This window comes from Penaeus chinensis, chromosome 7 (assembly GCF_019202785.1).
Source record: "Penaeus chinensis breed Huanghai No. 1 chromosome 7, ASM1920278v2, whole genome shotgun sequence".
In the NCBI taxonomy this organism is placed as follows: domain Eukaryota; kingdom Metazoa; phylum Arthropoda; class Malacostraca; order Decapoda; family Penaeidae; genus Penaeus; species Penaeus chinensis.
Genome location: NC_061825.1, coordinates 12,016,469 through 12,033,968, shown reverse-complemented (window position 1 = coordinate 12,033,968; position 17,500 = coordinate 12,016,469). Strand labels below are relative to the sequence as shown.

The 17,500-nt window shown below is 33.4% G+C and overlaps 2 protein-coding genes across 2 annotated transcripts in view; one reads left to right on the top strand and one right to left on the bottom strand.

Moving 5' to 3' along the window:
- LOC125026872 (adhesive plaque matrix protein-like) overlaps window positions 1-2,582 on the bottom strand; it is a 20,491-nt gene extending 17,909 nt beyond the window's left edge. Inside the window, exons 1-3 of the mRNA XM_047615470.1 lie at window positions 2,475-2,582; window positions 2,242-2,328; window positions 1,794-2,139 (exon numbers count right to left, since the gene is read on the bottom strand). Of these exons, the coding sequence (XP_047471426.1) occupies window positions 1,794-2,139; window positions 2,242-2,328; window positions 2,475-2,522 (481 nt within the window). The 5' untranslated portion in view covers window positions 2,523-2,582. The remainder of the gene's footprint in view (window positions 1-1,793; window positions 2,140-2,241; window positions 2,329-2,474) is intronic.
- Window positions 2,583-12,930: 10,348 nt separating this feature from the next.
- LOC125027581 (cuticle protein 7-like) lies at window positions 12,931-13,665 on the top strand. The gene is made up of 3 exons (XM_047616683.1): window positions 12,931-12,956; window positions 13,099-13,185; window positions 13,291-13,665. The coding sequence occupies exons 1-3, from the start codon at window positions 12,945-12,947 to the stop codon at window positions 13,636-13,638; spliced, it is 447 nt and encodes a 148-aa protein (XP_047472639.1). The 5' UTR covers window positions 12,931-12,944; the 3' UTR covers window positions 13,639-13,665.
- The last annotated feature ends 3,835 nt before the right edge of the window (window positions 13,666-17,500 follow it).

Below are 17,500 nucleotides of genomic sequence, written 5' to 3'. Positions count from 1 at the left end.
CTAATAAAAGTTTTAATTAACATAGTCTGCAGTTTTCCGTTCTTTGGACAAGCGGACAGACGGACACTCCATTATTATTGTTTATAAGTTGAAGTTTTCATATAGCCATGTAAGGATAATTGTACTTAAACGCATACTCGTGTTCATATGATTTACGGCCGGAGTCGATACTGTATGACAAGAATGGCGTTTTTATTAATGTATCAATGTACCATCTCGGAGGGGATGATATCGGCCGACAAGTAGTTGTATTCACAAGGCTGAGAATCGGGCATGCAAGAATGATTCATGGGCCGATGATGGCTAAAAGTGAAGACTGTTGTGAGGGTTGTCAAAAGCCATTAACGGTTGCACATGTAGCGGAAAGATGTGCAACATTCTCAGAGCAAAGATGTATCAACTTGTCTCTTCTAAACACACAGAAAAAACATTTATTGAGGGAGGTCTTGTAAGTTTCATAAGGGAGACTAATATATTAAACAAATTTAATTATGTATATGTATGCAATCATTTTATACATTTAAAGCCTAATGTTCATGCTTTGATTTTTAATAAATATATTATTCTTTATATTTACTTATAGGAGACATATTTTCTTGATATTTTTTTTAAACATTTTGAATATTTCAGCTTTTATTCCCACAAGGTATTCGCCGATAATGACCTTAGCTGTTGACGAGACAGATAATTTTAAATAGTAATTTTCTTATTATCGGCTTGCCATTATATAAATCTACATATTTATCTATTTATCAATCTTATGTGTGTTTATGTGTATAAAAGTTCACAAAGCATTATATTTTTTTTTTACAAAAAATCACTCACAACTGGATCTACTGTTATACTGTCAATTTAGCAATCTACCTATAAATCAAATGGTGTTCATTTTAACACAAGATATTTGTCAGACGTGATTTCAAGGATGTGTATCAATCATATGTAATAATATTTTGTGTGAAGTTGAGAGCGAAAATTTAAATTTATCCATATGCTTCGGATTGCCGTGTTATGATAACCTGTGCATCATTTATCTAGTTATAAACATATAAGTAGATAGAGAGATAGTAAATGTGCGTGTCTTCATATACACATGCAGATATTTCGAAAGCAAGTAGATGATCATATTAGAGTGTGATTATGCATGTGTACTTCTCTCTACTAAACTTAGACGGGAAAAATAAAAATACATGGACCAGGTATGGGCAGAAGCATAAAGCGCGCTTCGAGAGAGAAAATCAGCTTGGGACATTAAGAGATGCTCAAGGTTTGCCTAGAGGGTGTCTGAAGATATAGGACAGAATTTATCGTCAGTGCGCGATCGATGGAAGAGTGAGAGGAGACCGGACAGAGTAGTCAGATTAATATTAATATCCTCAAGGCGAAGGTCGCGGTGCCTGGAACCGGAAGGAAAGGAGAAGTGTCTTTCTTGTTGTATGTACATATTTGTACGTAAACAATTTTGCATGTCCACATGTGCATAACCGCCGTCGTAACTCACTGGAATCTCGTTCCACTTTTCAATATCATATAAACTTAAGTAATATCAAGCTCATCCCCCGACCAACACTGTTTTCAATACCAGTTCTAGGCTTCAGGATGAACGTGAAACTGACTTTAACCTGATTACTTTAAATTATCACTTCTATGATTAAATTTAATTTTTAGTACAGTCATGTCATAATATATAGGCTTACTGACATTTCTTATATTCAGTATTTAGGAGAAAGGATAGAGTTTAGTAGAATTTCTGTTTAATAAATACTTAGCAAAATATGTTCAATAGAAACTCCTTCAGGCGTAGGCTGGAGTGGTTTCGTAATTAGCAGCAGGCTCGTAGGTAGGGGCAGGCTTGTAGGCAGGAGCGGCATGGTAAGTGGGTGCTGGCTTGTAAGCAGGGGCGGGCTTGTAGGCAGGAGCAGGATGGTACTCAGGGTACTGAGCCTCACCCTCGTAGCTGACCTCAGCCACATAGCCGGAGTCGCCGTTGACAGTGTAAGCGACCTTCTGCAGACGACCGTCGGGAAGAAGAACGTAGTAGGAACCCTGAGTGTCATATCCATCACGGGCCTCCTGGTGACCGAAGTCGTTGCCAGAGTAGTCGTCCTTCACTGCATAGTTGAAGTCATACTTAGCAGGGACCTGGAAAAGTTACACAAAGGTAAGATCACACAGTGACATAATATAACAATAAATTACAATTACAGCAATAGTAATGAATTTAATTTTCAAAATCTTACAGACCTCGTAAGCAGGTTGAGGAGCATAACCGTAAGCTGGCTGAGACGGAGCAGAGGCAGCAAAGGCCACGAGGGCGAGGGCAACGACAGTCTAGAAGGAAGAAATATATATTACGATTTGTTTTATTTTTGATTCACATAGACACACCATGGTTACCCGGAACATGACACCATTATTTATACTGAAACTATCGCTTATCATGAATAAGAATGAGCTAGGTTTCTAATACTTCTTACCTTAGTGAACATGTTGGAGGTAGAGACGAAGTGTGATGCTCCAGTCATCAAGTGAGTCCCTTTTATACCGTAGTCCACGAGTCTAGTAGCCACGCCCCTTCATTTCGTGCGACCTTTACCTTCAGTTAGGTTCATAATTTTCCTTTTCATGAATTCTGCGATCTCTAAACATATTTGACACTGTATCAACGTTTAAATGCGCTATGCATAAATAATTAGTTGTTTTATAGGAAATAAACTTGTGAAATTCAAAATACTGTACATGCAAAATAAGGTTGAGTATAGGTCAACTACATATATTGGTTTCGCTTACATCAGATAGAGGATTTTGATATAAAAGACCGCCTTATAATGTTTATATGCATAGACTTATTTGTGCAGTCAAGTACCGATTTTCAGACCAAAAGTTTTGTTCGATTCAATCTAAGAAGTTTAAACTGTAAGGCCCCAATTTTCCGCATCCTTCGGATTACGCTATAATACTATATATGGAGTCCGTACACACATACATACACATAAGTATATATACATATATAATATATGTATTTATATAATTGCATATATACATGTAAAACTAGACGTGTGCGTGTTTATTCTATATATATATGTGTATACTTTTTTATGAACATATATGTATATACACATGTATATATCTATATATATACGTATTTATAGATATGCATACACATATAATATATATTATATATGTTATTAGTTGATTAGCGGTAAATGTTGAAGTTCACACACAAACAAAAGTACAATTTAAGATTATTAAACCGATGTTGCTTATTGAATGTACAAGGTCAGTTGAATGATTCTTGATTTGGATCTGTTAATATAACTCAGATACTTCTGTATCTGTCTTACTTAGTGTAAACATTCTTGAGTGTATGACCTCACGTCTTCCTTCAGCTTACAGTGTTATGATACTATTTATATATAAATAAAAATATGCACATATATACACGCAATACACACACATATATATGCATATATACACACTCACACACACACACACACACACACACATATATATATATATTTACATATATATGTATGTAGATATATATTGTGTATATATATGAATATGTTTTCTATCTATCTATCAGTATATGTTTATAGATATAGTATAACACTTTAAGCCGAAAGGAGACTTACAATTTATGTATATATATATATATATGTATATATATATATATACTAAATGCATACACACACATAATTACACACACACACACACACATATATATATATATATATATATATATATATATATATATGGCATATATATGTACGTATATTTTCAAAAAAACACACACACAATATATATATATATATATATATATATATATATATACACACACACACACACATATATATATATATATATATATATATATATATATATATATATGCATTGAATGTGTGTTTATGTGTGTAATTAAAATATGTACACATATATGTAACACAATATATATATATATATATAAATATATGAATACATATGTATATATATACACATACACATATGTCTGTGTGTGTATGCACAAATATATATACCGTTTAAATACATATATATATATATATAATATATATATGAACTACATCCCCCACACATGTATGTATTTATATCACACACGCACACTTACATATATTTTATTTATCTATTTTTTTCAAATACACGCATATACTTACCCCCCCCCCCACACACACATATATGTATGTGTGTGTGTGTCTGTGTTTATGTATATGTGTATTTGAAAATATATATGCATATATACATATATATATGTAATATATGTATATTGTTTAATATATATATTTTCCTCAAATGCACACATATACATAAACACACACACACATGTATATATGTGTGTGTGTGTGTGTATGTGTGTCTATTTGAAAAAAGTACATGTGTAATATATATGTGTGTGTATGTGTGTGCGTGCGTGCGTATGTATGTAGTATATATATGTGTGTGTGTGTGCGTTTGTATGTATATATATATTCACATATATACAGATACAGTATATGTATGTACACGAATATAAATACCCTCTACACACACACACACACACACACACACACACACACACACACACACACACACACACACACACACACACACACACACACACACACATACACTCACACACACACATATATATATGAATGTATATATATCTTCAAGGCAACACCTTTCCCTTACTACCACTGGATGTGGAAGTAAGGGAAAGGTGTTTCTTATATGGATATCTGTATTTGTGTATGTATGCATCTGCACTGTGTCCATAACCGTCATAACTCGCTAGGGCCTCATTTCTACTTGCATATATGTTTAATTAATAATTAGGTTGTTTAATGCAATATTAAACAGTTTTCTTTTGTAGTACCCCGAAATCCCTAACACCTTGATACATTGTATCAAGTTGTAACACGGTCGCTACAAAACACGATATCATCGAAGTTTATACTGACATCCAAAGTTTTGAGAAAAGGAGAAGTATATTTTTATTTTATTTCACATGAAAAAGTCATTAGAAAACCATCTAAGTACTTAATTTGCTAGTATGATTTTTAATCGCAGACAAAACGTTGTGGAAGCTTCAAATTAAATGGAAATTGTACCTAACTACTCTGCAATTGATTTTGTTTATCCACACCACTCTTCGCTTTGCAAGGCTGTAGAAAATGTAAATGTATTTCTCAAATTCAGTCAATATATATATATATTTCATCACATACATTGTTACTCATATGAAAAAGTTGTATAAGGTTTAGGATCCTATCGTATCCATCGCGAGTGAGTTCCGTGTGCAAATCAGACCACTGGGTAATTCCAATTATCACGAACATTTACTTGAATTAAATACTTCAACAAATCAAGATAAACAGTATTTTCTTTTATATTCTTGAGCTTGGAAGGTTATACCATAGATGTAAAAAAGTCAATACCACGTCATATGACTCGGACACGTTGGAAATTCTTAACGTGTTCCAATGACAGTCATGATTGACTTCATATCTTACCTATATCGAGTAAATATGTATGTGATGTACTGCTAAAAAGACACAGAAGCATTTTATGCGCCTTTACAATAAAAAGTTTTATCAAGAAACTTTCAACGCGATTCGTAATAAAAAAAAAAAAAAATATAAATTCCTATCTGTGACTCCGTGAAATATATCTGTAAAATATCGCGTTCTGATTGGCTGGCCGGAGTATATCAAACCTTATCATGTTGAAGGCAAATGTTTCGATACAAAATGAAATTTTTCAACAGGTTCCAATAATGACGCGTTAAAGGCAGATATATATCAGTGTATCGAAGAGGTTTCGGAAATGTTACTAAAAGGGCCTTAAGTGTACACACTCTGGCTATACAGCAGTGTGTAAATGTGCCAACATTTGTCAAGAAATGTGTAGACTGGCTTACATTTCTTATTTTTAGCGTTAACATGGGTAAAAATAGATGTTACTAGAATTTTAGTTTAATAAATATCTATCAAAATTATTTTTAATTAAAGTTCACTTAGGCGTAGGTTGGGGTGGTCTCGTAGGTAGGAGCAGGCTCACAGGCAGGGACAGGTTTGTAGGTATGTGTAGGTTTGTAGGCAGGTCAGGATGGTACGGAGCAGGCTTGTAGACAGGAAGCAGGCTTGTATTCGGGGTACCGGGCCTCACCCTCGTAGCTGACCTCAGCCACGAAACCGGAGTCGCCGTTGACAATGTAGGCGACTTTCTGCAGGCGACCGTTGGAGAGGTGAACGTAGTAGGAACCTTGAGTGTCGTAGCCACCACAGGCCTCTTGGTGACCGAAGTCGTTGCCGGAGTAGTCGTCCTTCACGGCGTAGTTGAAGTCATATTTGGCTGGGACCTGGAAAAGTTAAATTGAATTGGAAACAGACCACACCAGATTTCCGGCCATAAAATAATAGTATTATAATAGTGGAGTGATATTACTATAAATCTAATTTTTAAATTTATACAAACCTCATAGGTAGGCTGAGGAGCATAGTCATAGGTTGGTTGAGTAGGAGCAGACGCAGCAACGGCCACGAGGGCGAGGGCAACGACAATCTAAAAGAAAGTAACGTATTATTACGAGATCCTTTCTATTTATTCATATTAATGTCAGTTATACGGTGTATGACGCTATTACATCCATGGAGAAAGCTATATCCTATCATAAATCTGACGCCCTTATCTTCGTGCGATCTTTACCTTGAATCACACCCATCATCTTCCTTTCCATAAATGTATATATATATAAATATATATATATATATATATATATATATATTGAATAGATATATATTCAAATAAATTGTACACACATATATATGTATCTCTATATATAAATATATGTATATGATATATGTATATACATTTATGTATGTATGTGTTGTCTGTGCGAATATGTATATATATATTTACATGTGGGGATCTTTGTACTTAAACATTTAGGAATCTTTGTGCTTAAACATTTAGGAATCTTTGTACTTAAATATATACTTCTGTTTATATAATTCACGGTCAGAGTCAATCCTGTATGGCAAGAATGGCGTTTTTATTAATGTACCAACACCATCTGTGTGTACTTGTCTCCCCCACATACACTGAAAAAAATTAATCGGGGGAGGATTGTGACATAGAAGGTCTTATTAGTTTCCTAAGGGAGAATAATATTTTAAACAAAGTGTAATTATGCATAATATTTATGCTAGACGCAAATATATACTTCTTTTTTTATATATTTACAGCGTAATACTTACGCTTTGATTTTTAATATAATACTTACAGAAGACATTATTTCTTGGTAGATTTTTAAACATTTTAAATATCAAAAAATTTAATACTTCATAGTATTTGCCGATAATGGTCTTAGCTGTTGATGCAGCAGATAATTCTAAATAATTGATTAAGTATCATCGGCTTGGCAAATACAAAGAAATTATATATATATATATATGTGTGTGTGTTTGTGTGTGTGTGTGTGTGTGTGTGTGTGTGTGTGTGTGTGTGTATGTGTGTGTGTGTGTGTGTGTGTGTACTGAAATTCATAAAGCATAAGTTTTTTACAAAATTTTGAATAATCAAGCAGATATTACAATACAAAATGGTATATCATATATTAAAGGCCGGTTCAGTTACTCTTTATTGGATCTACTGTTATACTGTCAATTCAGCACTAATTATAAATGTTATTAATTATGTTCATTTTAACAACATTTTTCAGATATAATTTCAAGGATATGTAGCAATTATATGTATTAATATTTTGTGTGAAGAAGTTGAAAGCGAAAATTTTAAATATCATGATAATATATGCTTCATCTTTACATAGGCATACAGCATACAGCAAATATGAACACACACACTGTACGTGTGTGTGTTCATATTTGCATTCATAGATATTTCGAAAATGAGTAGATTATATTTTTGGAGTGTGACTATATGTACGTTTCTCTTTAGGAACTGCAAAAATAAATACATGGACTAGACATAGGGCAGCAACAAAAATTGTGTTTCGAGAGAGAGAGAGAAAATCGGATGACCGAAGTCGTGGCCGGAATAGTCATTGTTAACGGCATAGTTCAATTGTGCTTGGCAGGATCCTAAAGAAATATCGACTTGACATGTGCTTATAAATTCATATGAAATAATATATGCATGCAGAGATTATGAGCATGAATTTCCTAGTATATGCGACTTCTTACGTCATTGGTTTCCGGAGGAGTATATCCGTAGGGAGGTTGTAAAAGAGTAGCCACAGTGACGGCCACCAGGGCGAGAACGACGATCTGAAAATAGACACATTTAGTATCTGTGGATATATGTACATATACATGAGTTAAGCTATGTATTAACCGTATGTGTACATATATGCACTTGATATGTATATATTCGTGTGTAAGTGTGCGCGGTGCAAAGTACATAATATATATGTATATGAACGAATGTGTATGTCTGTATATGTTTATGTGCATATGTAACAAACATATTGACATATATATATATATATATATATATATGTATTTAGAAAAGTAGATTGAAATGATACTAAATACACCAAGGGATTGTCACGAATAATACTCATCTCCACTGAAAACAATACGTCATTTGTACCATAATTAACATGATGAACATTGATCGAATGCGATGCTTCAACCACAACAGCAATAAAATGTAAATTTGTTGAACTAAAGGGGGAGAAGGGGGATTCCTTAATGTAAGGAGGGGAAGGGAAGCTGAGGGTAGCTAGCGACCTGGAAAAAAAAAAGAAGGTGGGTCTCCCCTTTCGTGGTGTTTTCATTTGGTTTGTCATCGTTGTGTGGAGGGTTGGAAGGCGTGTCTTAAGTTGGTTGAATGCTATAGAACCAGATCAGTTTGATAGGAGACGCTTTTGTTTCTACGCTTGCCAGGTGTTATCGTGACAGGAGTTGCTCCTGTTATAGTATTTCAAGGAACAGTTGTTTTTTATACTCAAGCACCCCCCCCCCCCCTACCAGGTCCTAGTTTGCGGGCTAGTACAGTGGTTACGCCGATGAGTTGGTGGTTAGCGTCTCGCCCAGGAACAAGAAGTTTCAACTGTTGTCTGGCGGTTACTGTTGTAGCTGGGTTGGTTGGGTTAGTGGATAAAGACTAAGCTCGTCTATTCAGCACCGTTGATCGAGTCGGCATTTGTCGACACAGGCCGGGCTCCCCTCACAGGTATGGCCCTCAGTATTTTTTTTTTACATTTACTTAATTGTCAATATATGTATCTGTGTGCACATATATCATATGACGTATTTTGGTCATCAGGAACTCCGTGATGGTTGTAACACCCAGGGTTTCCCATTGCACCTTGCTACCCGACGGTCGCTTACATGTCGCCTATACTGTGATAGGCAACTCAGGTTAAGTGGCCGAGGTCAGCTACGAAGGTGAAGTCCAGAATCCTGAGTACAAGCCTGCTCCTACCTACAAGCCTGCCCGTACCTGCGAACTCGCCCATGCTTACATCTAAATATAAAAAGTAGAATACATTATTGATGGATATTCATCAAACGACATTTGTAGTATTCATATGCATCAACTACCAGAATAGGAAACTGGATATATATATATATATATATATATATATATATATATGCGTGTGTGTGTATGTTCGCGTATATACAGAGATGGGAAGGGTAAAGAGATTGATATACAGATATACATATAAACATGGTAAATAAATAGACGTGCTGTTAACAGTTTTCAATTATTAGAATCAAACATACGTGATTTAAGTGTTTGTACTGACTTTTTATATATCACCGATAAAGCACCACACTATATGATGTATACAGTCTGCTAGTTTCCTTCTCTTTATGTATCGATGATTCATCAGTGACACAGGTGACGATCAGAATAATTGCACTAATTTACATCGATCCAGATGCTAATTACTTACACTTCGGATGTATGTAATTACAACGAACTGGTTGCTTTCGCTCCTCCTAAGGTGAAGGAGGGTTACAGGGTAGAAAGGAGGCCTTTCTTTTAGAATTATGCACAACTTTCATTTCGTTATTTCGAAAAATCCAGTAACTGCAATTTGTATCAAATTGTAACCTTAATGAATATGGAAGTAATATAATGACTATCTAGGTTACACATCCACTGAAAAACACTGTACTCTCACATGGATATACATTCAGATAGGAGTGTATGCATCGCATATTTCTAGGAATATGTATGTATGAATATGCATACATATATGTATATAAATACATATATACATTTATGTGTGCGGGTGGGTAGGTGTGTGCATTCGATTATATATGCATTTAATAACCCATATCCACACACATATATGTATATGTATATATACATATATACGTTATATACACATACGCATACATACACATACACACATAGATAGACATATAGAGAGATAAGTATTTATATATATTGACTTCTCTCGGTATGATCTTAATCAACTTTATATAATTGATACCTTTTATATGAAAGCACCAATTGTGTTGGTATAAAGATACTTATCTATGGTTATATAATTATATAACTGCAACTTTTACCAGGATCATCAATCGTTAGGGAAATCTTTGGATATCTTGTACGATATGACCCCATACTATAAATCATGCTATAGACATAGAGTAACGTGTTGAAGTGCTCGATCTGACTACGTTTTGTTGTGAGAATAGAATTTGATATTAAAAATATTGATTGATATATTTTCCGCCAAAATTCTTAGTTACATTTTTTTTTACATAATGTATGAATTCTAAGATAATATAATCACAAGAATATATTTTTCCTTTGTAACAATTGGAAATATATATTTTTCTTAGGTAGTAGGGATTTTTAAATTCCTAAATGCAATACGCGAAAATTCGGTTACAAATGGCAGTGTACATTTTATTTATATTTAATATACTGGTTATTTTTTCATGAAAAGGATGTGTATATACATATGTGTATATATATATATATTTGTATATACATATAACTACATATACGTATATATGTAATATGTTTGTTTATTTTTCTTCATAAAAAAGAAACCTCAAGTGATGGTATTCTTGCGCCATATTCCCATAAAGTTATATTCTAATTTAAGCTGCAGTGTATAATTCAAAGATCTTATGGACGATCTGAATTCAGTATACCTCTCTTATTTGAAATATATACACACACACATACATATATATATAATGAAAAGAATAAACCTTATGATACTTTGTGTATAAAGAAATTATGTAGTTTATTGGTGGTATAAACCTATCATCAATATCCACTCTGAGGCCTTGGATGTAAGTTGACTTCACTATCATATTCTGCACCATAGCTGACCATGGTTTTAAACATGAAACCGAAAAACTGCATGTGTATGTGTTTTTACAGATATTTTTTAGGCGATATTCAAGACTATACAAGAAAAAGCTATACCTTAATGTAGTGAAATTTAACGTCCTGAAATCTAATGATTATATATACCGTATTGTGTACCTAGACTATACTACAAAGAAGAATTCCTTTATAAAGATGACGGTATGGTCAGTTATAGAAAGGGAGATAATTGTTATAATTCGAGGTAAAGGTCGCATGGAAGAAAGGAAGGAAAAAGGGCGTGTCTGTCTGAGTATTTTTTTTTTTTTTTTTTTTTTTACTTTAGATAGCCACCCTCTTTGGAACCACCTAGGTAGTAGTTCCTCGAGTTGAAACAAGCAAAGTTGTATTTTCTCACTTCGAATGTGGATGCGACTCCCGAGAGAAACGCCACGACGTATAGCATGATAAACGCGAAAACTATTGTAAGATTTTAGTATTAGAAACGAATTATATATAATGTTTCGTTACTTATTACCAAGTATTGACTTAGTATTTTCCTAGAAGCGACACACACACACACGCACACAATGATAAAGCATCTATATACATTGTAATTCTACATTTAAAAATGAAGCATTTTCATGTTTCAAGAAATATGCCACTATAACTGAAAATTATTTTGTTGAAAGAAGGGGGGCGTACTGCCTCACCTCCATAGGTGTTGCTATGTCGATAAGCAAACAATTGCTGGAAATCGCAATAAAAAAAATATCTCACTACAGACTCAATGATAGCTAATACTACATGTTTTTATCATTTGTTTGAAGAAAACGAAAGATGAAATGGCTTACGTAGTTTCAAAAAAAATATGAATCAAATACATTCTACCAATCACACTTTCTTACAAACAGCCTAGGGTTTTCGACTCCTTCATAAAAATACTATTTACGCTATGTTTACATCGAAGTGGCTGCCAGATGTACAAAAGTAGGACCCAGCAAGTGTAATGAAATATAATTCCGCAACTGTACATGTATATACATATTCACAAACACACACATACATATGTATATATGATATATTATATATATGCATACATACTTATGCGCATTTGTGATATATATGAATATATGTATACATGTGTGTGTGCGTGTGTACGGACACCATATATCATAGTGTAATCCAAAGGCTGCGGTAAATTGATGCCTTACACTTTACAGTGAATCCAAAACTTTTTGTCCGTAAATAGTATTTGATAGTGAAAGTAAGTATGAGAATTATACAAATAATCATTATAAGACTATATTTTATAATAAAATGTTCTTTTTAAGGTAAGATAGCGGAGCCAGTAATGCAACAGACCTATACTCTATGTATGTACTATCAATTACAGCATTTCGAGCTTCACAATGGGTTTTGGAGTTTATTTCCCATAGATCAACTTATTGCATATGTATAGCGGATCCAAATGTTGGTACAGTGTCACTTATATTTCAGAGATCGCAGAATTTATGAAAAGGAAGATGATGGACATAATTCAAGGTAAAGGTCGCATGAAATGAAGGGGCGTGGCTACTAGACTCGTGGACTACGGTATAAAAGGGACTCGCTTGATGACTGGAGCACACTTCGTCTCTACCTCCAACATGTTCACTAAGGTGAGAAGTATGAGATACCTAGCTAATTCATGATAAGCAATAGTTTCAGTATAAATAATGGTGTCATGATCTGGATAACCATGGTATGTTTATGTGAATAATAACAAAAACAAAAATTTTAATATATATTTCTTCCTTCTAGACTGTCGTTGCCCTCGCCCTCGTGGCCTTTGCTGCCTCTGCTCCGTCTCAGCCAGCTTACGGTTATGCTCCTCAGCCTACCTATGAGGTCTGGAAGATTTTGAGAATTAGGTGTTATAATACTAATGTTACTTTAATTATAATTTATTATATAATATCACTGTGTGATCCTAAGTTTGTGTAACTTTTCCAGGTCCCTGCCAAATATGACTTTAACTATGCCGTGAAGGATGACTACTCCGGCAATGACTTCGGTCACCAGGAGGGTCGTGATGGCTATGACACTCAGGGTTCCTACTACGTTCTTCTCCCCGACGGTCGTCTGCAGAAGGTAGCTTACACTGTCAACGGCGACTCCGGCTACTTAGCTGAGGTCAGCTACGAGGGTGAGGCTCAGTACCCTGAGTACCATCCTGCTCCTGCATACAAACCCGCCCCTGCTTACAAGCCTGCACCTAGTTACCATGCTGCACCTGCCTACAAGCCTGTCCCTACCTACGAGCCTGCTCCTACCTACGAGACCACCCCAGCCTACGCCTAAATGAACTTTTATTGAACATATTTTGTATTTATTAAAAGAAAATTCTACTAAACTTTATTTTTTTTCTTGTTAACACTGAATGTAAGAAATGTTAGTAAATCTACACACATTGATATACACAATACTGAAAATTAGAATGAATCATAAAACAGTGATAATTCTCAGAATGAACGACACAGACATGAAATAATTTCATCCTCGCGTATGTAATTTAGATTGGCAATTTCAAATATCAGGTTAAAATCAGCTTCACTTTCATCCTGAAGCCTAGAACTGGTATGAAAACAGTGTTGCTCAAGGGAGGAGCTTGATATTACTGAAATTTGAATGATATTGAAAAGTGGAAGCGAGATTCTAATGAGTTACGGTGGCGGCTATGCACATGTGGACGTGCAAAGTTTTTATAGGTAAAACTATTTACATACAAACATAAATTCCGTCCTATTCCTTCAGATTTTCTCTAGGACAACCTTGAACACCTCTAAACGTCCCAATCATGGTTTGCTCTCTCTCTCATATCGCACGTTTTGCTGCTGCCCTTTACCTGGTCCATGTATTTTTTTCTACTCCCTAAATTTTAGCAGAGAGACGTACTCATGCATACACTCCAACATTATCTTCTTGTTTTCGAAATATCTGTGTATGTATGTATGTAGACACACGCACACTTACTATATCTTATTTACCTATATGTTGAAAAGGTATGACTGAGAATAATACAATGGATGTATTTGATTCGATTATATTTTCGTCCGAAGATATATTATATTTCTGACAAAGATATAATCGAATCCTGTCAAATACATCCCTTGTATTGTGAAGATATTCATTCTCATTCATATCTTTTCTACATTTGTCAAAATGAATACGGTTCTACCTATATGTCTATGTATATATATATAGATGATGCATAGGTTATTATAAAACGGTAATCTCAAATATATTGATAAATTTCCAATTTTCATCTTAATTTTTTTCACCAAAAATTAAATATTATTTGATATAGGAAACTAATAAGACCTATGTCACAGTCCTCCCCTAATACATTTTTTATACATATGTAATATGTATATATGTGCGTTTGTGTATATGTATGGAGTATATATATGTGTCTGTATGTATATGTATATAAACTCCCCCCTACACACACGCAAATGCACATTAACAGATATATGTGTCTGTGTATGCATATAAATATCCTTCAATATATATATATATATATATATATATATATATATGAATGTGTGTGCGTGCGCGTGTGTATATATGTCTATATACATAAATATTTACAAACGAAGTATATACATATGGTGTTTATATATTTTCGTATGCCTAAACATAGCAACATTTAGACATATAGAATAATTGTGGAGTCTATTTGCGTGTCTATTTGAGTTTATCCGTCCACTTAATTCCAGAAAATGGAAAGTATATACAACGCGTCTACGAAGAAATATCAGTTTATTATTTTTAGTAAATTGTCATGCATATTCTCAGGGCCATATTTTTATCCACGTCCTATGATGTAGACGACATAATGAGACGATCCGAAGGCGGCCTAATTAACGCCTTCAAGGCGAAGGTCGCGGTGTCCGGACCGGAAGGAAGGGAAGGCATGTCTTCTGTGTACAGTGTGTATACGAGTATTTGTACGGCCACCGTAGCTGTCCCGCATTCCAATTCTAATCCCATTAAAGCATCATTAAGTTGTTTGCTTCAGCGTCATAATACTGTACTACACCACGGATGGAGTAGTTACAACCCTTTTTTCCAGGCGAACTTTACCTTGAATTATATCCCTCATCTTCCCCTCCTTAAATAATATTTCTGCTATCTGTAACAGCAAAATCTTGTATGTAACACACACATTTTCACATATACGAATACATTTATATGTATATATATTACATATATACATGAATATATAAATGCATATATATACATACACATACAAGTATAATTATATATGTATATATATTACATATATACATGAATATATAAATGCATATATATACATACACATACAAGTATAATTATATATGTATATACATGAATATATAAATGCATATATATACATACACATACAAGTATAATTATATATGTATATACATGAATATATAAATGCATATATATACATACACATACAAGTATAATTATATATGTATATACATATATTGAAATACACACATACATATAAACAATAGGTGCCTGTATCTGCATATAAACACCCTCCACGTGTATATGTATATGTGTATGTGTGTGTGTGCGTGTCTGTGTATATATTACATATATACATGAATATATAAATGCATATATATACATACACATACAAGTATAATTATATATGTATATATATTACATATATACATGAATATATAAATGCATATATATACATACACATACAAGTATAATTATATATGTATATATATTACATATATACATGAATATATAAATGCATATATATACATACACATACAAGTATAATTATATATGTATATACATGAATATATAAATGCATATATATACATACACATACAAGTATAATTATATATGTATATACATATATTGAAATACACACATACATATAAACAATAGGTGCCTGTATCTGCATATAAACACCCTCCACGTGTATATGTATATGTGTATGTGTGTGTGTGCGTGTCTGTGTATATATTACATATATACATGAATATATAAATGCATATATATACATACACATACAAGTATAATTATATATGTATATACATATATTGAAATACACACATACATATAAACAATAGGTGCCTGTATCTGCATATAAACACCCTCCACGTGTATATGTATATGTGTATGTGTGTGTGTGCGTGTCTGTGTATATATTACATATATACATGAATATATAAATGCATATATATACATACACATACAAGTATAATTATATATGTATATATATTACATATATACATGAATATATAAATGCATATATATACATACACATACAAGTATAATTATATATGTATATACATGAATATATAAATGCATATATATACATACACATACAAGTATAATTATATATGTATATACATGTATACATAGGCATACCCACAACTTACATACACATGTATATTACATATGTATATGTATATACATATATTGAAATACACACATACATACATGTAATATATATGTATAGGTGCAAAAACATAGCAAAATATAGATATATGCAATAACTATGCAGTGCCCGTCTATTCATGAATTCATCTTGTCCGCGGAAAACTCTAGAGATAAAATATGATGAGACGACCCGAACGCAGCCCAATTAACACCTTCAAGGCGAAGGTCGTGGTGTCCGGACCGGAAGGAAGGCATGTCTTGTGTTACAGTATGTTTGTATGTATGTATGTATGTTCGGCCGGCGTAGATTGGTGGGACAGTTGTTCCGCTTTGCAATTCTAAACGCATCTGGACATCATTGACTTGTTTGGTGTAACGACATAATGCTGTATTTAAACGTTCACGGATATAGTGGTCACAACCCATTTCCAGGCGGACTTTACACTGAATTATATCCACCATCTTCCCTGCTGTAACTAATATTTCTGCTATCTGTAAAAGCAAATTCTTAAATGTAAAAGAAACACACACATGTATATATATAAATATATATATATATATATATAAATAAATATATATATATATATATATAAATATATATATATATAATATATATATATATATGTAGGTGTATATCTGACTACCCCCCCCCCCTCCACACACACATACATATAAACAATAGGTGCCTGTATCTGCATATAAACACCCTCCACGTGTATATGTATATGTGTATGTGTGTGTGTGCGTGTCTGTGTATATATTACATATA